Raw genomic sequence first — 26,855 nt, forward strand, 5'->3', positions numbered from 1 at the left:
AATTAATTGGTGTTGGAAAGAAATGAATTTAAGTTGAATTAAGTTAGAAATGATGTGTAAGTGATTAGGTATAAGTGGTTTGAGTGTTTGAGACGAATTAGATGCGAATTGGATCGAAAAACGATGTTTTACACTAAAAACGGAAAAATTGCAGATTTCTCTTGCTGTCAGGGCAGCACGACCATGCGCCTGGGAAGCACGGACCGTGCAGATCACTCGACATTGAGTGGTACGACCATACACCTAGTGAGCACGATCGTGCGACCTCTTATGTGCTCGGAAACTTCAATTTTCCATCTTTCATGGTATCTAATGCATGTAATAAGGTCTCAAATGCTTAAACTTGATTGTTAGTAGTATCAATGAGTGCTTCAACCTATATTGATGAATGTGGATTGGTTTATGTGAAATATGTAAAGATAGACCAACTTAGGCAAAATGAAGAAATAGATAGACTTTGTAGAATAATAAATTGTGGCATGTTAGATTGCAATCAACTATATGCTTATGATAAGATGATGAGTAATGATAGGAATTGGTTATTAACATGTGAATGAAATGTTGAATGATTAAGCGTAAGTGATGCATCATCTAAGGATACAATTTGACTAGTTGAAAAAATGTTATTCTCTTGATGTTATATTTGGTGTGATGAACATGATGATGCTTATTATGATGATGAATTGTTAATGTATGTATATACTGATTTGACAATGCAATGATGTGTTGGTGTGGTGATATATTATACAATGGTGTGAAATTATATAATGATGAGTCTATGATGTTGTGCATTGTCTAGTCTATGCTTGAATCCATGCATCATGGTCAGTCCTATTTGAAGCAGGATGGATTAAAGGGTAATATATCTCTGATTATTCAATTATCTAAAGCAGGGGATCAATCGGTAATATAACTCCGACATTCCAAAAATTTGGTACCTTATGCATATAAAGTCGAACTAGAACATAGCACACATACGAGTCTCTGTGGGAGTCATGATTTGATTTTGTGAATATATGTGAAGATTTGTGCATGACTATGTTGGTTCATGTGATCTTTAGTGATGGAGATGATTTGTGAATGATATATGTTTGATTTGGGAATAAAGTGATAAATGTGAATACTTGTTATATCTTGTGTCGATTGTTATATGGATTTTGGGGTGTCAAGTCATTAATTAGGCTTGAACCTTTCAATCTTTGATATTCTCTATTTTTTCTTGGGAAGGGGAAAATTGAGAAAACCCTTTGAAACTCTAAGTTCGGGGGTCGTTTTCGTTACGGGAAGGTGTTAAGCATCCGGAACGACTATAGTATTCTATAGGAACCGTTTTCCTAAGTTTATGACTACGCTTTATTTTTATGCTTATTTATGGAAAAGAAAATTTATTTAGTTTAAGAACGGAGGGAGGAAAATGTTTGAGATTTTATTTTATTAGACTTGGAGAGGTTTTGACCTCTTGCCTACATACCCTTTTAAGGGATCAAAATTCCATGTAGTTCTCTCTCAAAAAATTATTTTTGTGTGTTTGATTGATTTTAAGTTTTGCAAATGGTTTTGAAGAAGAGAAGGAGGCCGTAAAGGCATGAGACGAGACAATAGTGAATGGTTGGTTCAATTATTAAAGAAAGAGTGTCTAAGTAGAAATTAAGATTCATTGAAGTTTTGATTAAGAAAATAAAGGAAAATACAATGGAGTGTTGACTCCAAGGTTTATTAGAGAAAAAAAAGTTTGAGTTATGGAGTTATTTCCGGGAAAATGATATTTTTTCTAAGTATTGCGTTTCCTAAACATACATCTAAGCGGTAAACATACAACGTGTGTGCGTGTCGGTGCTTGTGTCGGTATACATTGTTATACCCTGTTTTTGGACCTAAAAATACTGGGCCCAATTTCATTTCAAACTTTGTCAATTATCAAATTTCAACTGCACAGTTCAAATTGTCTCTGCTACGCAGTGTTTTCAATCACATTTTTACCTCTGTTTTTCTTGCATAAAACCTTTCAAAATGTCTTTACTTGTCTTGTAAGTCATTCAAAAGTGTCTCTGAATCATTACATTGCTTTTTCTACAGTTTATTTCAAAATTTGCAAAAAGTCATACAGAAGGGTATTTTGGTCATTTCCTGCAGTGGGACCCATTTTCATCCTTGTGACTGTCTCTGAGTCTTTTCAAATTCATTTTTAACATTTCATCAGTAAACCCTGTTTAAATTCATTTCAAACTTGCATCTGAGTCAGTGTCAGAGTCTGTTTGAGTCAGTTTAGGTCATTTTTAGCCCTAGGGGCATTTTGGTCATTTCACACAAAATTTCGGCGTAGGGAGGTTACTTTGAAGTACCTCATTTAGGCCATTGGTTCGTTTTAGTCCGTTTTGTCAATTTTATTTTGGTTTCACTTTACGTTTGATCAAATTGCGTTTTTTATTCAAATTTTATTTTTATTACATTTTGGTCCCTCAATTAAGGTCCCAAAATTGCATTTCAGTCCAAAAGTTTCTAAAAATTGCATTTCAGTCCAAAAGTTTCTAAAAATTGCATTTCAGTCCTTTTATTATCATTTTTTTGCAGGGGCGCCCCAAAGGGCATTTTGGTCCAATTTTTCGCACAAATTTTGGTCCAGTCCAGATGTCACTCTTTTATTGGTTCAAGTACACATGGCAGCATATAAAAGGGGAACAGTGTCAGATTTTTTAAGGGGGATCCATTCATCATATGCCACATCACAAACAGATTTCTCAATTTCTCTCTCTATTCTGTTAGATCAGAAAACAGAAAATCACCAAGAACACAGAAAAATCCCAAACCCTAACACACAGATTCATCACAAATTCACCAGAATTCAACAAAGATTTCTCAGATTTCTCAGATTTCTCTGCAGTTCTCAGTGATTCGTCCTTGAATCGTCATCATCGAACCGTTCCTTTCGCAATTCCAGTGCGAATCCATCGCTGTTAGCAACGGACTCAAGCACGATCACGAAAAACGCGAATCGGAGAAGAAGAGGAAAAACGCGCAACAACGCAAGCAACAGAAGCCAGTGCGAAACAACGCAAGCAACAGAAGCAAGCACGAACGTGTCGTGAGCAAGGAGAAGAAGAAAGCAGTGGATTCGAACGCAACAAGCCAAGCCAAAACCAAGAATCACGTTCGTGAGCCAAAAGCAACAAAGAGGTAATCCTCTTCACTCCTTTCTCTCTTTCCTTTTCCGTTTTTGTTCCAAAGTTTCATCGAAGTTCAAACTCAGATCTACTCCGATTCAAACTTTTTTTAAAAAATCTAAGCTCGGATTCGAGTAACACATAAAAAAGGATGTTTAAAAACGTAAAAAAAATTTGAATCGGAGCAGTTTCGAACTCCGGCGCGGAGGCGCCACCGCCGTCCGCCGCGCCGGAAAAGCCATGCCAACCGGAGAGGATGACCGGAAAGTTAGAGAGAAGTTGGAGCTTCTCTCTCTAAAAAGAGAGAAGAAAGAGAAAGAGGAGTATCAAAATGAAAAAAACCGGATTTCACCTCTATATATAGAGACTTGAACCGGTCCGGTTTATTTTCGGTTTTACTCTCTCATTCTCAGCCTCTAGATCAATCTAACGTCTCCTGTGCAATCTGAGTTTTGTGAATTGGGCCTTTGGTTTGGGCTTTGATCTTTTACGTTTTTGTTTGTTTTCCTGCTATTTGCACCATATTTCTTTGCTGTTTGAACCCCTGCATGCTTAAAATTTTCTCCAAAAAATCTCCAAAAATTATCACATGTTTCTTGATATTTTCTTAGTGTTTTTATGACATTTTTGAACATTAAGGATCTATGAAATTTTTGTATAATTAATTCATAGCATTTTAATTCTCTTTGAATTATTTGTTATGGATTCTTCTTCACACATTTGTCCTTGATGTGAGAATATGTGATAAAAGCTACTTGATGTGTTAATATGAGAGATTTGTGCCTATAATTTCATGTTGATTTGCTGTTTTGATTTGGTTCATGAGTGCTTGATTTTATGAACAATATATGCATATTTTGAAAGATATAAAATGCCAAGTTTATTCTAGAAAATATGGCATGAAACCATGCTTGCATGTTTCCAATAATTCCATGCTATAACTTGAGATAAAGAAAACTCTTTCCAAACTTGTTAAAGCATGAGAATTAGAGGCCAAGAATGCATTAGGTTTCATACCTAAGTTTTTAGGGTTTAATGTCATTTTGTTAACTTTTTGTGCTATCTTGCATGCTTTTATTTCTTAGTACTTGTTATGTTTTTTTTTACTAACAAGTTTATTTTGGTACTTCATACATATCATTTAGCATTCCATTTCCATTCTTTTACATAGTTTAATTTTCTTTGCATTCTTTTTTTACTTTCATTCGGAATTGTGATATTTAGGTAGGTGTTATCTTTTATATTTCATGCAAAGACCGTAGAATGTATCTAGGACAATGTAAAAGGGACTATGGACTCTATTGATGTACACCGACACGAGCACCGACACTCACACACGGTGTATGACATTCGTTTAGATGTATGATTAGGGAACGCGAGTACTTAGAAAATATTTTTTTTCATAAAGCCAACCAAGTTCCATAATTCTAGCTTTTTTTTAAAATGAACTTTGGAGTCAACACTCCTTTGATGTTTCCTTTTACTTTCTTAAGAAAATTCTAAATGAACCTTAAGTGACTTAGACTATTTTATTAAGTAAAATTGGGCAAACTTCACATTTTTACTTCTCAAGCCTTTAAGGCCTCCTTTCTCTTCTTCAAAAAATCATTTTCAAACTTTAAAAATCAAATAGCAACACATTAAAATTTTCTTCAAATCAACTAAGAGATAAAAAGTCTTACGACTTCTCTCCCCTCATTCTTAACTAAATAAACCTCCCATTTTCAAAAGTAAGTAAAAATAAGCGTAGAAATCAACTTAGGAAAACGGCTCCTATAGAGGACTATAGTTACTCCGGGTGCCTAACACCTTCCCGTAGTAAAACCGACCCCCGAACTTAGAATCTAAGGGTTTTTCTCCTTTTACCCTTCCCAAGAAAAAAGAGAGATATCAACGGTCAAAAGGTTCAAGTCCAATTAATGGCTTGGCACCCAAAAACCATGATAACATACATCATTATAGAGAGTCCATTGTCCTTTACACTTTGCCCTAGTTTACATGATATGGTCTTGCAAGAAATTAAAAGGAAATTAAACTACCTAGAACTATTACATGTCCACTTAACATTAGAATGAATAGGAATGAAATGATGAAATGCTATAAAATGGATGAGACATAGAACAAAAATGGTTAGTAAAATAAGGCATGAAAATATGGCAAGGAGAGCAAACAAAGGAATATAGGATAAACGGTAAAATAACGACGATAACCACAATACAAAGAGAAATGCAATAGTTGCAAGGCAAGAAATTAACAAATCATGTCGAAAACAGCGAAACACACACACAAACAGCGACATTCTCATCATGAAATTGCACATCGGACATTCATACCATAGATCAAGATATCACGAACGGAAAAACGAGAAATTGCATGAAATTCAACTAAAGAGAAAAAGTAATCAAGAAAGCAACATATATATTTTTTTATCAATTTTATAACATGTAAAACATCACAAAAAAGTCAAAAATGTATCAAGAAACACAGAAATTTTTTAGGAATTTTTACGAGAAAATTAGAACGAACGGTGGTTCAAACAGCAAGAAAACAAGGTGTGAATAGCAAGAAAACGGCAAAAACGCAGCTAAACCAAAGGGAACAGGCCCAAGCCCAAACCTAAGGGGTCCGGACGCACAGGAACCACGGGATTGATCCAGGGGATCAAACCCTAGATCAAACGGCCAGGATTGAAGGGAAATGGACCGGTCTTGGACTGGTCCGGTTCACTGGCCTATACAAGGAGGGGAGCACCGGTTTATTTCATTTGCTATTGTCCTTTCTCTCTCTAACTTCTCACTTCTCTCATCTCTCTCAGACTTCCTCCGCCAGACTCATGAACGAACGGCCGGGGAAGATGAAGATCTGGCCGGAACCTTCATAGGTCCGCCAGAATCTTCATCTTCTCCGGTGAGATCTCCAGTTTCCGGAAACCTCTAACCTCACCAGAACTTCAAAATTTTTACGTCTTTCTACTCGCCTCTAAACCCTAAACACGAATCTAACACTGATTTCCACAAACAAGGCTTGAAACAACGTAGATCTAGAATTTTCATACGGTTTTGAAAATTATTTTTAGGTTTTTTCAACTTTTTGAATATAACCGTTCAAACTCCTACAAATCTACATAGTTTCGTCTTTGTTACTGTTCTTGAGAAAGAAAGATGAAGTTTGAGTTTTACCTGAGTTTTTAATCGGAGATTTCACGAGATTCTTCGGAAAAACTTGATTCTTGGCTCTGTTTTGTTGATTTTGCTTGGAAACCGAAAATAAATCGGTGTCTTCACCGGTTCACTTTCTTCATCTTCTTCGCCGGTTTGAAACTCTTTTCCTTTTCTTCTTCTTCTCCCTGTGATCGGTGCTTGAGTTTCTCACCTCCGGTGAGGAATTCGCGCCTGGAATTGCAGGCACTTCAGTTCAGTGATGAAGATTCATCCATGAATCTCTGAGAACTGATGCGATTTCGGTGAATTTGTTGATGAAATTTGGTTCTGAAAGTTAGGGTTTGTGAATTGTTCTTGGTGGATTTTCTGTTTTGATCCTAACTGCCAAGAGAGAGAAGTTTTTCACGTGTTTGTGATGTGGCACTGGTTGAATGGGTCTCTGTGTGGATTTCTCTGACACTGTACACTATTTATAAGCTGCCACTTGTACTTGAGATCCAATGAAATGGTGACACCTGGACATGTATGAAAAATGGCTCGGCCTTGGACTTGTTGTGACCTAAGGACCTTCTGCAAAAAATGTAAAATTGAGGACTAAACTGCAATTAATAATAATGGACTAAAATGCAAATTTAAAAAGCTTTGGATTAAAGTGCAATTCTGGAAACTTGCTTGAGGGACCAGAATGCAATTAAAATTGGTAAATTGGAAAAAAAAGTAAAGTGAAACCTAAAATAAAACCAACAAAGGACTAAAACGAACCAATTACAACAATGAGGTATTTTAAAATACCTCTCTGTCGAATTTTGGACGGGAAAAGACTAAAATGCCCCTAGGGACTAAGCTGACTCAAACTGACTCAGACACAATTTTGAAATGGTTTTTAAACAAAGACTCAACGATGATTTGTAAAACAAGCCGAAAAGACTCAAAGACAAACACAGGGACTAAAATGGGTTCCACTGCAGGAAATGATCAAAATACCCCTTTTGTATGATTTTTGAAATAACATGCAGGAAAAGCAATGCAATGATTCAGAGAGTTTTCAAATGACTTGTAATGTAAGAAAGACACTTTGGGATGATCCTATGCAAGAAAAACACAGGCAAAACCATGATTTGAAAATACCTTGAGACAGAGACAGTAAAATATGCAGATGAAAATAAAGTGAAGATTCAAAGTAAAACAACAGTAAATTGACAATTATCAGTGGTAGAAAAGAAATTTGAACGAGTATTTTTAGGTCCAAAATCAGGGTATAACATCGATGATTTGAGAATTAATATGTTTGTCGATTGAATAAGAATGCATGTAATGATAGTATTTTAGGAAATGAATATGTATGTCCATTTGTGATGTTTTAATTCCTAATTTCTATGCTTAAGTTCATATCTTCTTTATGTCGAATGTATATCTTACCCTCCAGTGGTTGTTTGGTCGCCTATATCCTCGTGGTGTATTCATGCAGGTTGAGGATACTTGATCAGCGTGAGTACTCGAGGACGGCTTGAGGCCTAATCCTCCTTTTCATGTTTTTGCTTTCGGAGTCTTAGTGGCAGTGTTATGATGAGGTGTTGGGGATTTATTTTATTTTATCTGTTAGATTAATGTTTAAGGAACCATAAATTTCTCATGTTGATGTATTTGAGATGATAACCTTATGTTGTTTTATGTTTTGATTCTGTTGCGACTGTTTTATGATTATGTTAATTTATGACTATTTTGGATTAATGGTGAAGTAAGATCTTGAACCTCTGTAATTATATGTTAATTTTATGATAAAATATCGTATTTGGGTTTGAGGGTGTTACAGGTTCCACTCTTACGTGCTCCAAACATTCAAAAAATTTGGTGCAGTTTGAGTCCAAATCGTTAACAATTGTTACCACTAAAACACGCCACTTGACTACACTGTTAGACAAACTTTTGATCCAAGGATCCAACAGCGAGATCTCACTCCCGCTCTATTAAACTGAACCAAGGCTTTGATACCATTTGTTGGGGAGACTGAGAAGAAACAACGGGCCAAAGGTCCAAGATCATAAGAGATGGAGATGCCGCATCTTCATTTTAATAAATTAGGTATATTAGTCACATCTCTTGTATACCCAATATTTTTTTCCATCCATTGATGATTGTAGAGTAACTACTTACACTTGAAACCAACATATTGGTTAGGTTTTTTATTTATACAATAAAAAGAGCATGAAAATTAGGTTTCAAGAATTCACCATGTCTAGAGAAAATCTAAAGACTCAAAGAGTAGATGTATTTTCCATTAACGAGGAAAAATACAAACAAAACAACAAGAAACGAAGAAAACACTTTATAATTTTTCTATCCTCATATCATTTGCTAAAATAGAGAAAGATAACAAAGTTGGACATTCATCGATGTTCAGGACTAGACATCAACCCCTATTGCCGGCCCAAAGCATAAAGGCTCAATAACCCACAATATGCACTATTCGAGAACTGACAGAGGAGTTATAGTGCCTTTGACTGCATAGGAGCATGGCTCTGTCAATCAGAACCAATGATGTGATCTATAAATAACTTCCTTTTTTTCCTGACGCATTTTACAAGATCAGTTACAACTAGGCACCCCTATATAAAGATGGCTTCATGCTGAAGGTGAGAAAAACACAATAGGGGGGTTGGATTTTGTTGGATTTTTCTGGTTTTCTTTATCTGAGTGTTGCAAGTTGTTCAGAACCTGATAAGTACAGATTTTGATACAATGACTGAGTACAGTAGAATACAGAACACGAAGATGATATATATATATATATATATATATATATATATATAGAGAGAGAGAGAGAGAGAGAGAGAGAGAGCCATTAGAAATTTATACTGGTTCCTCCCACAACACATGAGTGGTCCAATCCCCTTGCACTTCCAAGGGAATTCATTATAATCACTACTGATTACAATTACTGAAGGACTCTTCCAAGAGACTTCCTAATGCTTAAGCACCCTTGCAAGAGACTTCTTTGCTCAAGGTTACTACCAAGAGATTTCTACTGCTCAAGGACAACTACAAGAGACTTCTATTGCTTAAGCATGCATGAAAGAGACTTCCAATGCTCAAAGAGTAACCCTAAGAGACTTCTAGTGCTCAATCACAACTGATTGAGACTTCTAGTGCTCAAGATTTCACCAAGAGACTTATGTTGCTCAAGCTTCACAAGCAAGAGACTTCTGTTTGTTTACAACAAATATAAATAAACTATTTCTTACACCAGATATACAAATTTATTGGTGTAAACTGAACAATATATGAACAAACTCTTATCAATTTTAGGAATTTGAAGATACACAAGTTTAAACGAAAATCCTAAGTGCTTATGCACTATTTGATTTGGCAGAGTAATGGTACCGTTAAAATAGCATAATCTTGTTAATCTTATTCACGGTGTTTAAATCCTTATATAGGCAGGGATTTAAGAGACGTTGGAGAAGAGTGCCAGAGCATAAAGAGTCGTTGAGACGCTTAAAATCAAGGATATTGAGCCATTGCTAGATATGGATAATTATGTTGGATAGTCATTCGAAAATCCTTTGCTGAAACAGGAAGTATATGTTCATTCTTATTTCCCTTGAAGTTCTTTGTCTATTTCCACACGTGGACAAAAGAAGAAAAAACTGTGCTCAGATCCTTTGATGTGGACATCCATAGAAGACGAAAAATATGACGTGGAGTCTAGGTCACTTAGGTGCTTCTGAAGTCTGAATGTCTTCCAGGTTTGATGGGGTCTTCTGTGTCTGGCTAGGTTTTTTGAGTCTGGTGATCTCCACAGAGTCTGATGATCTCTTTAGCTATTGAGAGACATCCTTTTCTTCTGATCCAATATGTTGACTGCTGGTTGAACTTTCTTCAGGTCTTCTACCATAGTCTTTGAGCTTCTCTTGTGCTTCTGATGCTTTAATACATGTTTAATACTTGATGAATATATTCTATGATCCTGCACACTTTAACAAATATTAGTATGTCCAATTGTTCTTCAATACTTTTATTATCATCAAAACCTTAGAGGAATCATACAAGATCTTTCTTGTTCTAACACATTCCACTAGGAAAACAACACATATTTTCACCATTTTCCATTGACTATACTATTGAGTCCTTTCTACATCTCTTTGTAAACTCTTAGTAATTTCATCGAAGAAGTATCATCATCGTGAACTAGTATAGCTCCTCCAAATCTAAAAACTCCTTGTATACATTATGTTGATTGAATATACATCAATATGGTTTACACCACATTATTCGCAAATGTGAATACCGTGAGAAACAAAACCCAAATTGAGAGCAATGACATCATGAATAAAATACTACTAAAAAAATTAGGTTTATAATACTTTTTTTTTTTTTAAATTCATTGTTAGAATTTGGGCTAGATATCTTATGATGATGCATTCTTGACGCTTGTGCTAGTGAAATATGGTATGATGAAGGAGTTCCAATGCAACAAAGGCTATCATTCGATGGTTGGGAACCAACCTGCATAACAGGTAACTCCTCTGACGCTCAAGGCATCATCAGAATGAGGAGAAAAAAAAAAGTGTAAATGTAGTCATACCTTGCTTAACACTGACTAGTTTAAATTTTATTTGAATTATGTTTTTTAAGATAATATTATTTTCTATCACTTAGCCATTACATTGCAGATAATATTATGTGTTATATCATGTTCTTCTTAATTATCATATTATGTTCAGAAAAGATGGACACAAGTTCAAGAATTTGTAAAAGCATGCATACACTTGGTTTGAATTACATAAGTCGAACCATCATTTTAGAGGTTCGGCTTATATACAATATGAAACATGTAAATATATTGATGCACAGAGATTGACAACAGTTAAATACAAGATTTTTTGCGGTCTAAAATGCATTGTCAATTTCTGTTGTCTACAACGAACAAAAAATTCAATACATTGGTGTGTTTGGTTCATTTGCAATCCATACATCAGAACCAAGAACACTTATCCAATATAAGTGAGCACTACTCTAGCTGCATTTTAGTACAACAAAGGGAAACCCAATCTATTTAGGATTCATTTTGATATTACACTGTATGATTTAAAAGATCAACTAGACCAAATATTGTCGTCTTAATCATAGAAAAATAAGAAAGATGGACAATGTTGAGTATTGTTGGGCGTCAATTGACTCAGATTGATGTGATAGGTTTACCCATATAAAACTCTAGATCGACGAGTAAGAAATGTGTTCTCTGTATTTGTTCATTATAATTCGAAGAGACAGTTCGAGTTAAATATTACATTGGTGAGATTTGTTCAAGCTATTCAGGCAAGTTTGATTTGGCTCAGGACATACAGAGAAATCAAAGCGTGTATGGATGGACAAAAGGAAGAATTTAGTTTGGTTGATCGATGATCTTGTTTGTGTTTAATTATGTTGTCGCTATTATTATTGTTGTTGTGTTACGTTGTTGAATTATGTTTTTTGAAATTAATGTGGTTGAATTATGTTGTTGTTGTTGAAGAACATTGTGATTTAATTGAAGTTTTTTTTTTCTTCTTTTATGTGTTCTTAATGAATTCAAATTCTATAATCCAAACAAAGTAAAATGAAGATTTTAGAGGGCGCGGGGAGGAATGAAAGGTGGGAAAAGAAATTTTCTAAATAGATAGCAGTAGCCCATAAATAAATTGAAGCACAAACGACATATGTCTTATATTCTTAGGGTGTGTTTGGACGGAGTGTTTAGAAGGGAAAGAGAATGGAGGGTTTACTTCTCAGTTTTAAATTACAGACACTATGAAATGTTTTTTTAAAAAGTTAGCATATTAAAATGATAAACGGTCGTATAATACTTCAATCACACTTAATTTATTTTAGAAAAACATGTTATATAGTCCGTAATTTAAAAAATGAAATTAAACCCTCCCCTCCTCTCCTAAACCCTCAATCCAAACACACTCTTAAACACCTGCTCTACATTTTTTTTTCTTTCTTTTTGTGTAAAGATAACACATTTCTTCAAAAAGACACCATCTCAAGTGTCTGGATAACTTGTATACAGTGTCTTGGCTCCTGATCCTTTCTACATTTATGTTTAAACACTTCTAATTGCCTAACTCAAGCAAAAGAAAAAAACTCCTTAAACTTCTTCACCCCACAAAAACTTCCTCTAAATTTAAGGCATCAATTTTCAAATATTTTACTAGCATTTTCATCAAAAAGCAAAGATATAAGATAGTGAAAATACTTTTCCCCATAAACTAAAGTTCCAAACTCAGTATAAGATGATACATATATAGTTCCTAAAAAAAAACTTATGTAGATTAAACGGGTCCCATTGTTGATGACCATATTATTTTACCTAAGAATTAACTATTGGATCCATATTGGTCCAATTAAAAGAGAGAAAAATATGGAAATAATTCCTTGCAAGAATGGAATTCATAATCATAAGCAATGTAGAAATCCAATTTTCATGATGCAAATTGGCTTTGAGAGTTAGTGACTCTAGTAGCATAATATTTAGCAATGAAATCAGAAGCTTTTCTATCAATATCTGGCTCTCCAATCCAAGTTCCTATATCTTCATCACTTGTAAATATCCTCCTTCCTCTCCCACTACCTTCCAAGTGCTCATAACTACTTCTACTCGAAAAACAACACTTGAATAAGCTTGTAAATGAGTTAGAAGATGACTTTTTTGCTCCCATATTGAGTCTTAAGTCTTAACACTTGGTAACTTACTCACTACACCCCCTTTAATGTTTTTGAAGGATATTTAGATGCTTGAGGTATAAGCTGATTTTCTACATATTTATAGAGTTGTATACCACATGGTTTCACAAGATTACTATTGTTTCATATCAAAAGTAAGGATTGCATGAATGTGACACGTAACATATGAAGTGACACTTATCTGTTTTCTCTAAGGTTGTAATGTGACCAATGTTGCTTTTGTTACTATTATCACTGTGTGTCACTACAGATTGAAGATGCTTTCTTTTCTTCCAATTTAAATAATGGCTAGAGAATCATGAGAATAATGTTATAAATAGGAGTGGAAAAATAATTAAGGCTAAAGCTTGTTTGGATAGTGTAAAATCAACATAATGAAACTTAATGGGGTGGAATGAAACAAAATGAAATAAAGTTTTAATTTCCTCATTTGAATATTTTATGCTAGAATAAATGAAGTTTTATTTCATCATTCGAAAAGTGAATGGAGTGGAATATATTATAATTATTTTATTTTATTTTTCCTCATACAAAAACACAAATTTTTATTCAAAAAGCTTGTTTGGTATCGTTACGTTTACTTGCTTGTAGATGGGCACTCATATTAAGAACGATTGTTAACTTCCACACTATTGGATAATAAAAATGAAGAAGTCAACACTATAGTTGATTGAGATTGCTTGTACCTCAAGTAACTAGTTTAGAGAAGTAATTAGTTTAGTGTATCTAATCACTCTAATTTATCCTCTTAGTTAGTTACTCGAGGTACATGTAAATTCAGTTAACTGTAGTGTTGAATTCTTCATTCGTATTATCCAATACACACCATCACCTTCGTCAAATATCATTACTCTACATTTTGTTTTTTCTGCCCTGCAACAAAAATGTACTAAACTTTAGATGCTCCTTGTTAATGCATCATGATTGAGAGAGATGTTAAATAATGTTATGGACTTATATTGAACAATCAAAAGGAAGAAAGTGTACACATCAAAATGTAACATAAATTCCCTCCATTCCTAACTAATTGATGTTGAGATTGTATAGGGTGCAATAGGGTCCATTATAAGCTACATGTTCCTTCCTTTCCTTTAAGTAGCTTCAGGGTATTCATTTTAGGTTGAACAAATTACAATTCATTTTGTAACTTTCTAATCAATAGAGATGTCAAATTATTTATAATATTTTTAATTATAATAAACACTCAATTTTTCCAACCTATTAGGTCAAAAAAATTACTCAATAGATGTAACTATTAAATTTATATCATTTATCAATAATTTTACATCTTTATATTTAAATATTTTAATATTAAAAAGAGACGACACTTGCATAGAGAGAAAGGGCTTGAAGTAGCACCTTATAAGCACCAATGCAATTTTCTTCCCAATGAAGCTACCTATGTGGTACCAAAGTCTTACTAAGCTATCATTGAAAAAAAAAGTCCTACGAGGCTAAGACTTCTAAGTAGCTTAATTTTCTAAAAGTTTGTTTAATGTATTGGCTCAGCCAGGACTATAGAGTTGTAACTTTCCATCAACTTTTTTGTGTGTACACTTTGATTGGGTTGTAATTTCTAATGGTTTTTTTTTTTTTTTTTAATAAAATGTGCAAAATTTGAGAGGTCGAATTAAAATTGACGGCTGTGACCAGGGCCGGCCCTACAAATTTGGATGCCTTGGACGAATAAAGAAAGTGGTGCTCTTATAAAGGAAAAGTTTTATAAAAAATGATAAGATTAAGATAAATGAATGGAAAGACTATTAAACATTTCATTTGACATTGTGCAAGAAAAACACAAATATGAATTTTTGAATTGTGAACCGATGAGCTCTAAGCTAGGATCCATGTTCGAAAGTCTAGGTTTCACTCGACTAGTTTAATTAACTAAAGACAACATGTTTATCAAAATAGCACACATGGATCATAATTCAATGTTGATTCCTCAAAAGTGAAAAATCGTTTGACTATTAAATAGTTGCATAATTGAGATGAAGAGATGTTTTTGTTTACAAATTGAGATAGAGAGGTTAGTCATAGAGAATAAGAATTAGAAAGAAAAGAGACTCATAAACTAGGTAAAATATTAACACTTTTAATATGCAAATGCAAAAAATCTGACTCTTTATTATTCTTAACACTAAATATCTTTATTTTAATTTTAGTGCCTCAATTAGATTATTCACTTTCTTTTCACTCATGACTCATCCGTTTAGTTGCTAAAATTATGGACGTAATTAATATTTTTCGATACATGTAGTTGACTGATTTTATTTTATATTTCATTTAGTAACGTCATTTATTAGTTTTGACTGTGTAGTGCCTCTGTAATTTTGTCAGCAACTAATATTTTACATTTTTTTATAGAAGTATACATACATAGGTAGTAAAAATATATTTTTTGGTGCCCTAAAATTATGGTACCTTGGGCCGCCGCCCCCTCGGCCCATACTCAGGGCCACCCCTGGCTGTGACTATAGACAATTGTTAAGTTTTTGATACCAACTTAGATGACATTCTTTTCCTTGTCATTATCCTTTATACATCTTATATTTTCCTTAAAAAATATGTATTACTAGGAATAGTTATTATAGTCATGGCATTCAGGTGCGAGTGCGACTCATTTCATTATGCTCAATAACATTATTGATATATTTCAGAATCAAACAATGAGAATGATTCATTCACTTCCTCAATTTCCTTTCATATAGTCATTCAAATGATGCCTTTGAAACACATAAAAATGTGAACATTAATTGGATAATTGCATACATACCTCTTTTCTTCTTTCTTTCAATCATATCTTAGATATAACGGAATCGGGTACAACTATCAAAACCATCTTTAGTTGGCTAAATACATAGTTGCTTATCTAAAATGTCACATCTAAAGATAGTAGTTTAATCCAATTTTAAATTCATTTTGCTTTATCAAATATGAGTATGTATGATCTAATCTACAACATATCAAGAACCACATCAATTTCCATAAAAGAAAAAATTAAAAGCAAAACACATCAATTAATCTCCTTTATATAGTACTTAATACTGTTTTTACAATAACTTTATTGCTTTATACCATCCGGGTGCTATGTAACTTTCCTATTGAAAGGAAAAATTTCAATTCTTGCTAAATAACTCTTAGAAATCGTGGTTGGGCCTAACACAATTCCACAAAATCGACTTATGAGGTGAGGATTGCCCCCACTTATAAACACATGTTCAGTTCATTATTTGTCCGATGTGAGACTCTTTAACACCTCTCTCTCACGTTCAGGACTGGACATCTGGACGTGGACCCGATAGCAAAAACTTGATAGTAGGTGGCCCAATGAATCTTAGAAGAGGCTCTGATACCATATTAAAAATTGTGGTTTGACAACATATTAATAAAATATATAAGTTCATTGCCTAAAATTACTGCATTATTTTGCAAAATAATAAGATCATCAACATAGGACCTGTATCACCATAATTTGATTATTGTCAAGTTTTTTTTCAAGAGATAACTTCAAATCAGATTCCAAGTTTGCAGAGATGCACGTTTTTCTGGTTAAAACCATACAATAGTGATAAGTAAGAATCTGAAGTGTTGCATGAGAGAACATATGATCCTCAAGTGTCCAATGAATTTGTTTAATTTCATGCTATGTAGGGAAAAAATGAAACTTGAGTCAAATCATAGTTATCTGTACTCCAACTTATATACTAGGGCATATTTTAGTCTATAAAGCCTATATGTAAGAACAAAAAAATATGTGAGTTAGACCGTATCATGTAAGAAAAGTGGATTGTACGTCATGAGTTAAGTATTTAGATATTGATATATACATAAATATAAAATATCTAGAAATTGGAGGTGTAAAAAGTGTGTTTTAGTGTGTATTCAGATTTGAGGTGAGTTTAACAAAATCACGATGCACGACTATGGTTTAGATAAATTCACCACAATTTTAACATAGGTTTAGTCTAGAGCTCTAGGCATAGTGTTATCAATGAATTCGGTTTCACGCAAATGTGCGTTAGTTATGTGAAATAACGGAGAGGTGATAGAGTGTTGTGCTGAATGCGCAATGGTGCTTGGCACGATGTAATATAATAGAAGAGTGAAGGACGGGGTTCCCTAATCTAAGAGAAGCACACATATTTATGCATTAAGATCAGAAAACTTAGATTACGCAATAACAAAATCAATTTTAAACCATCTCTGATAAAAAAAAAATCAACTTTAAACTATCTTTGCCATTGATTAAGATCGACCGGTTGAAATTGAAAACCGGAGTTGTAATGTTTAAGAGACCATTTTTTTCGACAAATTGTGACATGCCATTTATGTACATGCATTAACAATGTTGTTTGTGTGTAGCCCATAAAAGAATATATCTATGCAATATTCCCGGCACTAAAAGTGGCTTTTGTACTAAAAGCAAGAACTGAGAATGTTTTTATCTACGGATGGACATTGATTTGTTGATGAATAATATGCTGGAATGTTGTTCCATTTGTACGTTTGAGGTATCATTTCACTTTGATTTACACTTATTAGTGACTTCATTCAACCGTTGGTGATGGTTTTCTTCATTAAAATAGTTTCTAATTCTTGATGGTTGATATCATTATCCTTGGGAATTTGATGATGCAACTTTTGTTAGTTACCGTTTCTGGACAAAGAAGAATAACGTGTTTAAACTAAGGTGAAGTCCAATTGATTTAAACGTTAAGGTTGGGCCATTACTTTTTTCACCTTGTGAGTTTCTGGCGTGCCATATTTGGATTTTAAAATCTGAAATGTTTTAACGTGTTTTGGAAGTTTTTATGGAGTAATGAAGATGGACATATTTCTCTCATGCCATTGAGACACAAAACTGATGTTACTTTCGACCATAACTGAATTGAAACCCTTGGGTTCAAGCGTTCAATTCAAATAAAGGAAAAATAACCCAATGTTCGATTATTTGCAGTAGCTTGTACCTATTTGCAGCGTGCTTATTGTTTCATCAAATGTTCGATTATCTGCATGTAGATAACGATCATGAAAATTTTGTGTTAAAGATAGTAAATCCAACTCAGAATTCCACCTCTTCACAGTTAGTTAGGAAAGACTTGAATGAAATTTGTTCTTTCCTCCTAGGGCTCGTCGCATTGCTCGCGCCTAAGCTGCTTGATAGTTCGAGATGACCAGCACCGAATTAGGTCCATCTCCCGGATGAATGTTATAAACTGAATTTTGTGCTCTAAACTGGACATCCTATCTTCATTCTTCAATAACATGCACACCATGAATGATGGGATAAAAAGAAAATAAAAGTAATGAGATAGACATTCAAAAAATAGATTATATATATGCCATTCAATTCATTTTCTTCTTTTTCTTTCAAAAAAAATATGTGGAAGAACAAATTATTGTTGGTAATGGTAGCACTAATGACTATTTTATAATTCTCTCTTACGAGACGTGAATTTCACCGTTAGGTTACAAAGTTAAACTCTTACGTTAACAAAACTCATGGACAAAATATGCCATATACGATTGTACATCTAGTACTCCCAAACTGGCAACCTTAAACATGATCCTTACTATACATATGTAAAACTTGGATGATTGTAAAGACAAATTGATCCATGAAACTAAACTAAATTTGCACTAATATTTTTAATCAGAAATTTGACCAGTGGTCGCCGGTTGCAGTAATAGTTGCGGACGCAGCACGTTCTTTCATATTGCGGAGAATTATACTAAAAAATGACCAATGCAGCTTCAATTGTGGTTGAGTTGCAGTTTTGGCAATATCAAAATTTATTATTTCCCAGCTTAGATCGTGGTTGCAGATTATGCATATCAGAATACACGGACGTTTATATAATACCATGTTGAACACTACACCAAAATGTGGAAAAAATAGCGCCCTTTAGCAGCACTTTTAACACTGAAGCGCTATAAATAGTAACATGGAAGCATTATATAGTGCAAGATTATACGGCTCTTCTAAAGCGCTATCTAAAGCAAAAAAAAAGCGCTATCTAAGCGCTTTTTCGGCATAGTGTAACAAATATCCTTCGAATAAATTAGAGATCTTGACCTGGCTATAAATATCAGAATAGCCACTATGAACACAAACATAATAAATACGGACACGACACGCCGACACCGATAATAATTTAAGAAAATAACATAATTCAGTGTAATTATAGGTGGCGTGTCGGTGTCGGACACACCTAATTCGAGGAGTGTCCATGCTTCATAGAGAATAGGTCATATTGTTTTGCATATACTTTTAATTAATAGGTTTTTTTTAATATAAATAGATAATAGTTACTGATTCTATCAAAAAAAGATAATAGTTGCTGTCAAATGCATGAACTTTTTTTTGAAATAGCAAACAAAAGCATAAACTTACATACTGCTAAAAACAGTAAACAGTCTCGTACAAATCAAATCTCTCACAATAAGAAAGAATAAAGTCTTACATTATTAATGACTAAATTATTTGAAATAACAAGCATCTGATCCACTCCTCAAGTAATGACTATTACATAAACTCACTCTCTTCTTAACATAACTACTTGAAAATTACAAGACAATACTAATAATTTTGACATACTTTCATACTTTTAATCATAATCATCTCAATATATCTTGAAATTTCGATAAGTTGCACGTCAACGAATTCTTGTTTCCGCCAAACATCAGTATGATTTATGTGCTGTATCGCGGAAACAAATACATAGTCAGGCATTGTGCTCCAAGAAGAATGGTTTTGCATTTGAAGGTGCTGCAGTAAAAGAATCTTATAGTCATCGCAACTCGGCCATTCAACAAATCTCAGACGGTTGGTATTCGGACGTAACAAAATTGAGTTTAGAATATAAATTCAAAATATAAACCGTCTGATCTTCATCAAATAACCGAGACATTACTGCAGATAATGAACATCAAGGGATTAAGAAGGACAAAAGAATGAGGTAGCTAGGAACAAAGTACAATTGGTCATAGTAAATGAGGGTGGAAAAATAGCTACTTAATTATTTAAGCAATGAAAAATCAATGAAGAAAAGCAATTAATTCAAGAAGCAAATTGGCTTTGAGAGTCGGTAACTCGAGTCGCGTAGTATCTAGCAATGAAATCAGAAGCTTTCCTATCAATACCAGGCTCAGCAACCCAACAACCTCTATCTTCATCACTTGCAAACATTCTTCTTCCACTTCCACTACCTTCCCAATATTCATCATTGTTTCCACTTGAGAAACATGCTTTGAATACATTGCATAAGGAAGAAGAAGATGATCTCTTAGCTCCCATTTTTCAAACCCTTCTAGTTTTTTTTTTTTGTATGATACTTGAACTATAAGGTATTGTGTAATGTATTTGTATTGGTTGTGTGAGTAGAAGGCATTGGAGTTGTTGGTATTTATAGAGTGGGAAGGGAAAGCACATGGTTTTGATGCAAAATCATAACTTTGTGTTTTACCATCATATAGCAAAAAGGTGGGTATGGATTCTTTGTAATAAGTAATAAGAATGGTTATGAATTATCATGGTTGTAAAAAGAAGCATATGAGTGTGTTCTTTCTCGTCCTCTACTTTATGAACTGACAGGGAACAGTTCTTCTCCCCTAGCTGGTCTGCTTTTTGGTTCATACTAGCACTTTCTTACCCTACTAAAGTCTAAAGATGCTTTCTTTTTCTTGTATAATATAATGCCTACATAATTAGAATAATGCCTATTGTTTGCAAACTAAGTATTGTTTGTAAAATATGAAGGTAATGTAATAAAATGATAAATATCTATTGAAACTCATACACATAAGTAACGAGACCGAAATTCAAACCTCGATCATGGTATATGTACTAACAATTTTGATATTTTTGTCAGTTGAGATAGAACTTGTAGAGTATGAAATTTCATTTTTATTTCCCTCTAAAACAACTTTTGGCTCCCCAAATATTTTTCGTCATGAATAATTGTCTCTGCTGTTAAACAAACTCATGTGTATATTATCAAAATTTTGAAATATTTTTTGTAGTCATGTTTAGTAACTTATAAATCTCTATTGTGAAAGTTTATTTTTTTAACAAGGGATGAACTAAATATCAATTTTTTTTAGTTTTCAGTGCTTTAAAATTCATATATTTGATTCGTATTATATTAAGAAGCATTGACTAAAAACGACATTTTCAAAATCGCGCACCACAGTATGAAAATTTGGTGATACTCCCTCCGTCTTAAATTGTATGTCATTTTAGAAAAAATATTTGTCCCAAATTATATGTCGCTTTACAATACCAATGAAAAATTAATGTTATTTTTCCTATTATATCCTTAACTATTTATTACTCTATCTTCTTTCAATTCCTTCATTTATTTTTCCCATGTCATTTATTGAGGACAATTTTGTAAAACAACTCATAATATCTCTTTCCCACACAATATTAATTACATTTCTTAATATGTGTGAAATGCCCAAAACATCATACAATTTGGGACGGAGGGAGTATTATAATTACAATTCTACATATAAAAGTGTGGTAACAACTGGTGGGAAGTTGGAGCTACCTACCCAAAGTCCTCTTAATTCTTACAAATTACAATGGACCAAAAAAGCCAAGGTAGTTAAATGAAGGTTACAATGTGTTTCCTTGTTACCTTTTCCATCGATCGGAATTATCAAGATAAGTTTGGTATGATGTCGTTTTGATGGACACCTCAACTTTGAAAAGATGGTAGCAACATGTAACTGATTTATGGAACCATCAAGTATAGGTGTTAAAAATTTGATGTTATTATCTTAAGGTGCTCTTCCTTGAAAAGGAGGACGTTATATTGTTATAGCTCTATATAAAACATGGTTGAGTGGTAAAATAAGAAAAATTTATAGAGATTATATATATGATCTAAAATATAAATTTTATTGAGTCTCAACAAATATTAATCATAGGCCCATTTTTGTAAAAATTTGCAAAGTAAAATATTATTGAGAAGTGTAATATTATCAACATACTATTGTTTATGCTTAATTGATCTCCTGATTCCTTATTTCCTTTTCAAATGAATTCCTGTAATTCTTGCAATCCCGGGACTTCTTCCCACAATTCAGATTAGCAGTATCAGTCACCGTTCTTATTACTGAAAAATCTCCACACATACATTCATGCTTGTTCCTCTCCTAAAAATGGATCCAGTTGAACTATAACATTGATCTTGTACCCAAGGTCGTGACTGTGTTTTGGATGCTTGATTCGACATGCTTGCAGAAAAACGAAGAAGATGAAGGGGAAGCAAGAAGAGATGGAGAGAGAGAGAGAGAGAGAGAGAGAGAGAGAGGCATGATGGATGGAGAAGAAGAAAATGGGAAATATGAACCCTAATATTTTTCCTCACTTTTTTACCCCTTTATATGCTGTTGAGTCATACATGCCATATCATCTCATGTTTTTTTACAACTGACACGCCTACATGTACAAAACTAACGTTTTTTTGAAAAAATATGACGGAATGGACTATATTGACTAACGATAGATGAGATAAGGGATGTCTTTGTTAAAGTTAAGAGTTATGGGACCAAATTGACTAAAAGAAATAAGTTAAGGGACCGGGAGATCAATTAAGCATATTGTTTACGTTTTAAAATATTTTAAATTGTTAGTCAAATACAGAAAGTAGATGAATAAGGTTTAATCGATCTCTTAATAGCCAAATAAAGATATGTCAAATTAGAAATAATTGAATGCAATTTAAATGAGTCTTTCTTGAGTCCGTTAAAATTTACCAAAGTTGCGAGAGTGTTAGAATCAGTCAAATTTGACATGTGAATCTTGACATTTGTTGGAACATTGGTGTGATGAAGTTGGAAGGAAATTGGAAGGTTGAAAGTTTTAATAAAATTTTGAACTATAGTAGTGCGATAAAAATAATACTAATTATTATTTTTTATTCATAAATATCACTTCGCATAATTTTAGTTCACGTTGATTTTGATAAGATTGAGAATCCAATGAGTTTTCTATATTTCCTTCATTCATATCCAATTAGTTTGTTTCTTTTTTAGTTTATCCAATTAGTAGTTTGTTACATGAGTTGATCTTTCGGTTGCTTAATTACTAAGTTTACTTAATTCTTAAGTTTATCCAGATTAGTTACAAAACTCTCTATAAAAGGAGAGCTCACCTAGTTCAAAAATCACACTAAATATTTTTATTGAGTTGTCGAAAACTCTTTCTCTCTTCTCCCTCCAGGGTTTGTTAACGAGTTATTTTTCTCCTCATCTCCTTTTTCTGTCCCTTTTGGAATTAAGAGTGTTCTTAAGAACTTAGTCTCTATTCGGTATAATGTCTAAAAAGTCAGAGTGGTTGTATCACCATATTTGAATGGTCGTAGCACCGTATTGATAATTTAGAGAACTTAAATGTTAGAATGGTGATAACAATTTATTTAAATGGTATAAACAGCATAATAGAGTGGTTAAGTACCATATTAGAGTGATTTTAGTATTAAAGAGTGATTTTAATACCATATTGAAGGTGTAAATCTCGAACGATTTTCTACAGTGCAATAGTTAACCGCCCAATTGTAGTTGGACTTGTTTTACCCTGGAGGCAGCATGGTTGATAGTCTTCCTTGCACAATTTTAGGTAGTGCCACAAAACGTCTTAAAGAGAGCGATCTGGTCGTGACTCAACCTAATAACAACTTCGGTAGATATTCTCTTTCAAAGTAGAATTTGAAAATCCAAATACAATAGTTTGGAAATCCAAAACCAACACAATTCAACTTTTTTACTCGTGTTTCATGTTTGTATACTGAAACAATTATTTATACGGAGACATGATATGAGGTTAGCGCACATATGGACTAAGGGAGAAAAAAATGCAACGATATATAAAGTCATGTTAACTAGTGTCCGTGAGGCATTAGTTAAAAAATTAAAAGTTGAAAGTTTTCATACTCCCTAGTATAATTTTTTTCCTATGGCAATAGTTAACATTATCAAAATGTAAGGATTATATTTGATCTGATCAAATATACGGTCATCTAATATATCCCAAATCACAATAATACGTAGACCGTCTCACTTGATGTCTTTCCTACATATATTATTATACTTGGGCGGTAATCTTTGTGCAATACAAAAGCATCTATGTTTGGATGTGTGTGAACTTAACATCGATTCATATCTTCTAAGAAAGTTCCCACCCCAATTTCTTTTAATTTGAGTGTGCTCTCAAGCTGTCTTGCCTTTATGAGAACTTAATCATGAAGGATCCATAAGGACTGGAAGAGTACATTTGGTATTATTGTATGCTTACATGTTGTACTATTCAAGTTTGATCAGATACAAAGGTACACTTTATCGTATCTATTCCTTTTGGCTTCTTGTATATTATAATCATCGCTAAACATAATATTGAAACATTGCCTAACTATTTAACATAACTGCACAGACACTTTCAGTCCACCCAGACCAAGCTTAAGCTTGAAGCATATTGTCTCACTTATAGAAAAGGAATATATATTGAAACAAAAAAACAATATAGTATTGTAGATATTTCTCTCAAAATGCTTTGCTAATTAATAGAAATTGTGTGCGGGAAAGAACACATATATTTTAGAAAAATGATATTTTCACTTTGATAAAAGTAAAAATATATATTTTCAAATTTATTAATTTTCGTATTTGAATAAGCTAGGAAATAGGCGGAGGTGCAGCATCAAAGGGAAGCACAAACATCCCAACTAAGTTGGTACCTCCAGATAACCGTCATCTCATGCCGCCTAATATCCATAAAAATATATATAATAAAAAAGGGATAAATATAGACAAAAGGGGGACCAAATCAAAATTCTCGAAAAGAAAAACAAAAAAAAGAAAACAAATTACAAAAAGGAAAATGCTTGTTGGCACGATGCCATACAAGCACGACAACCACACGACTGTTTTAAGTCATTGGATCACTCATATCAGCGTTTTTTTTCTTCCTTTTTTTACTTATTGTAAAACTGCTGCTTTTTTCTGCCATCACCTAAACATGCATGTCGTCAAATTTCTTGTTGTTTAGGTATCGTGCTATATAGCACTTCCCTTACAAAAAATTATAAATCGACAAACAAAAGTGGTCTCTAAAAGCCAGCAGAGTGCTTGGAGAATCTTCGTCCAACATAATTCTTAACCAACGGCGATACCCTAAATAATCCAATAGAGAAAATTCATTGAGGAATGGGAGAGGGTAAACCTCAGGAGCTGGTTTGGTAGGCAACTAGGTTGAGTTTGTTTTTCTTCTTCTAGCTCTTTGTGACGTAAGTAGTGAATGGGGCCTCATGATCAATCTTCTCATCACTCATCAATTTTTGAGCTAATTCAAGTTCTTTTTGGAAAAATGGGGTGAATAGTTAGCTATGAAGCACAGACACTCTTCGGATTAGATGTGTTTTGGTGTTGGACACGTGTTGTGTCCGACACCGATACTTATAATCCGAGTTATATGATTTTTTCAAATTATTAACTGTGACGGTGTATCAGTGTCCGTGTCCGTATCCGTACTTCATAGATAGTCAAAGAGGTCATCCACCGATCTCTTATGTCTGTTATCTTTACATGTTTCTACAACTGGCAAATTATTGCGACTATTATCAACCACATTCTCAACAACCTCGGCCACAGGGAGTTTAAGTGGAACCTCTTTGAATAGAAAGAATATCATATTGGAGTCTTCAGTTTGCTCCTCTTCTGGAACATCCTGTTGTTCCAAAACAACGATATCACTTGTATCTGCTTGAGAGTCATCGTTTGAAATGTTAATTACCATACAGGTTATAAAATGCACTTTTTTTTTTTTGACAAAAATAAATGAGATTCATCCATTCAAATTGATAGAGTGCATCGATACAATGAAAATTTGCTAAAAACAAAAAGTTTGAATCTGTGAACAAACTCACAACATCCATGTTAATAGCATAAAACTGCAAAGTACTAAAGTCTACAGATATGATTATATTTAAGTCTCCGGAATATCCATGTCTCCGGATCTGCAACGTTGACAACTCCAAAGTCATTGATTTGATATGCACTGGATCGAAGCTGATCTGACAATCTGAATCGAACAAATACCTGAACAAAACAAAAAAAACAAACAACGTCGCACAAAGACGACGAACAAAACAATGTCGCACTAAGACGACAAAATCACGAAAGAAAAAATGAAATAGATATGAAAATCACTTATTTCAATAAAAGGGAAATAAAAAAAACGAGTTAGAGGGGTGATTTTGTGTTAAAAATTGACCCAAAATCACCCCTCTTTAGTGGATGAAGGTGAAAAAACTAAGGTTTTGGTGACGGCTTCCAAACGAAAGAAGGGAAAAGACAAGTAGGTTATAAAATGCACTTATTTAAATGCACTTATTTTTATATGGTTTATTTGGTAGAGTCAATGAGCTTAACTTTTATGATTTCATGTAAAAAATAAAATACATTTTCTAACCTACCATTATTTCTCCTTAAAAGAAAAATCTACACCTATTTATAATGGTCATTTCTTCACAATATTAAATAATTAATATAACTTAACGGATAATATTAAATAGACTAATACCTCAAATTCGTCCTTAAATTTTTAAAAATCAGCCAAATTTGTCCCTGAATTTTGCGAAATATCTATTTAGTCCTCGAATTTACCAAATGTCCATCAAATCAGTCTTTCCGTTAAGTTTGTATGTTAACGGAGGTGACATGTACTATTAACTTCTTACAAGGCTTACCACGTCAAATGTCACGCAAGCAGGGACCAAATTGATTGATTTACAGAAAA

At 33.4% G+C, this 26,855-nt stretch overlaps 1 protein-coding gene across 1 annotated transcript; it reads right to left on the reverse strand.

Moving 5' to 3' along the window:
- Positions 1–19,476: 19,476 nt before the first annotated feature.
- Positions 19,477–20,517, reverse strand: LOC11441690 (uncharacterized). Its single transcript, XM_003595349.4, has one exon. The coding sequence runs from the start codon at positions 20,349–20,351 to the stop codon at positions 20,115–20,117; it is 237 nt and encodes a 78-aa protein (XP_003595397.1). The 5' UTR covers positions 20,352–20,517; the 3' UTR covers positions 19,477–20,114.
- Positions 20,518–26,855: the final 6,338 nt, after the last annotated feature.

The sequence above is a fragment of the Medicago truncatula genome, chromosome 2 (genome assembly GCF_003473485.1).
Source record: "Medicago truncatula cultivar Jemalong A17 chromosome 2, MtrunA17r5.0-ANR, whole genome shotgun sequence".
NCBI classification, from domain to species: domain Eukaryota; kingdom Viridiplantae; phylum Streptophyta; class Magnoliopsida; order Fabales; family Fabaceae; genus Medicago; species Medicago truncatula.

What these genes read in the sequence shown, in the direction of transcription:
- LOC11441690 (XM_003595349.4), bottom strand. Translation starts at nt 20,351, where the DNA reads ATGGGAGCTAAGAGATCATCTTCTTCTTCCTTATGCAATGTATTCAAA.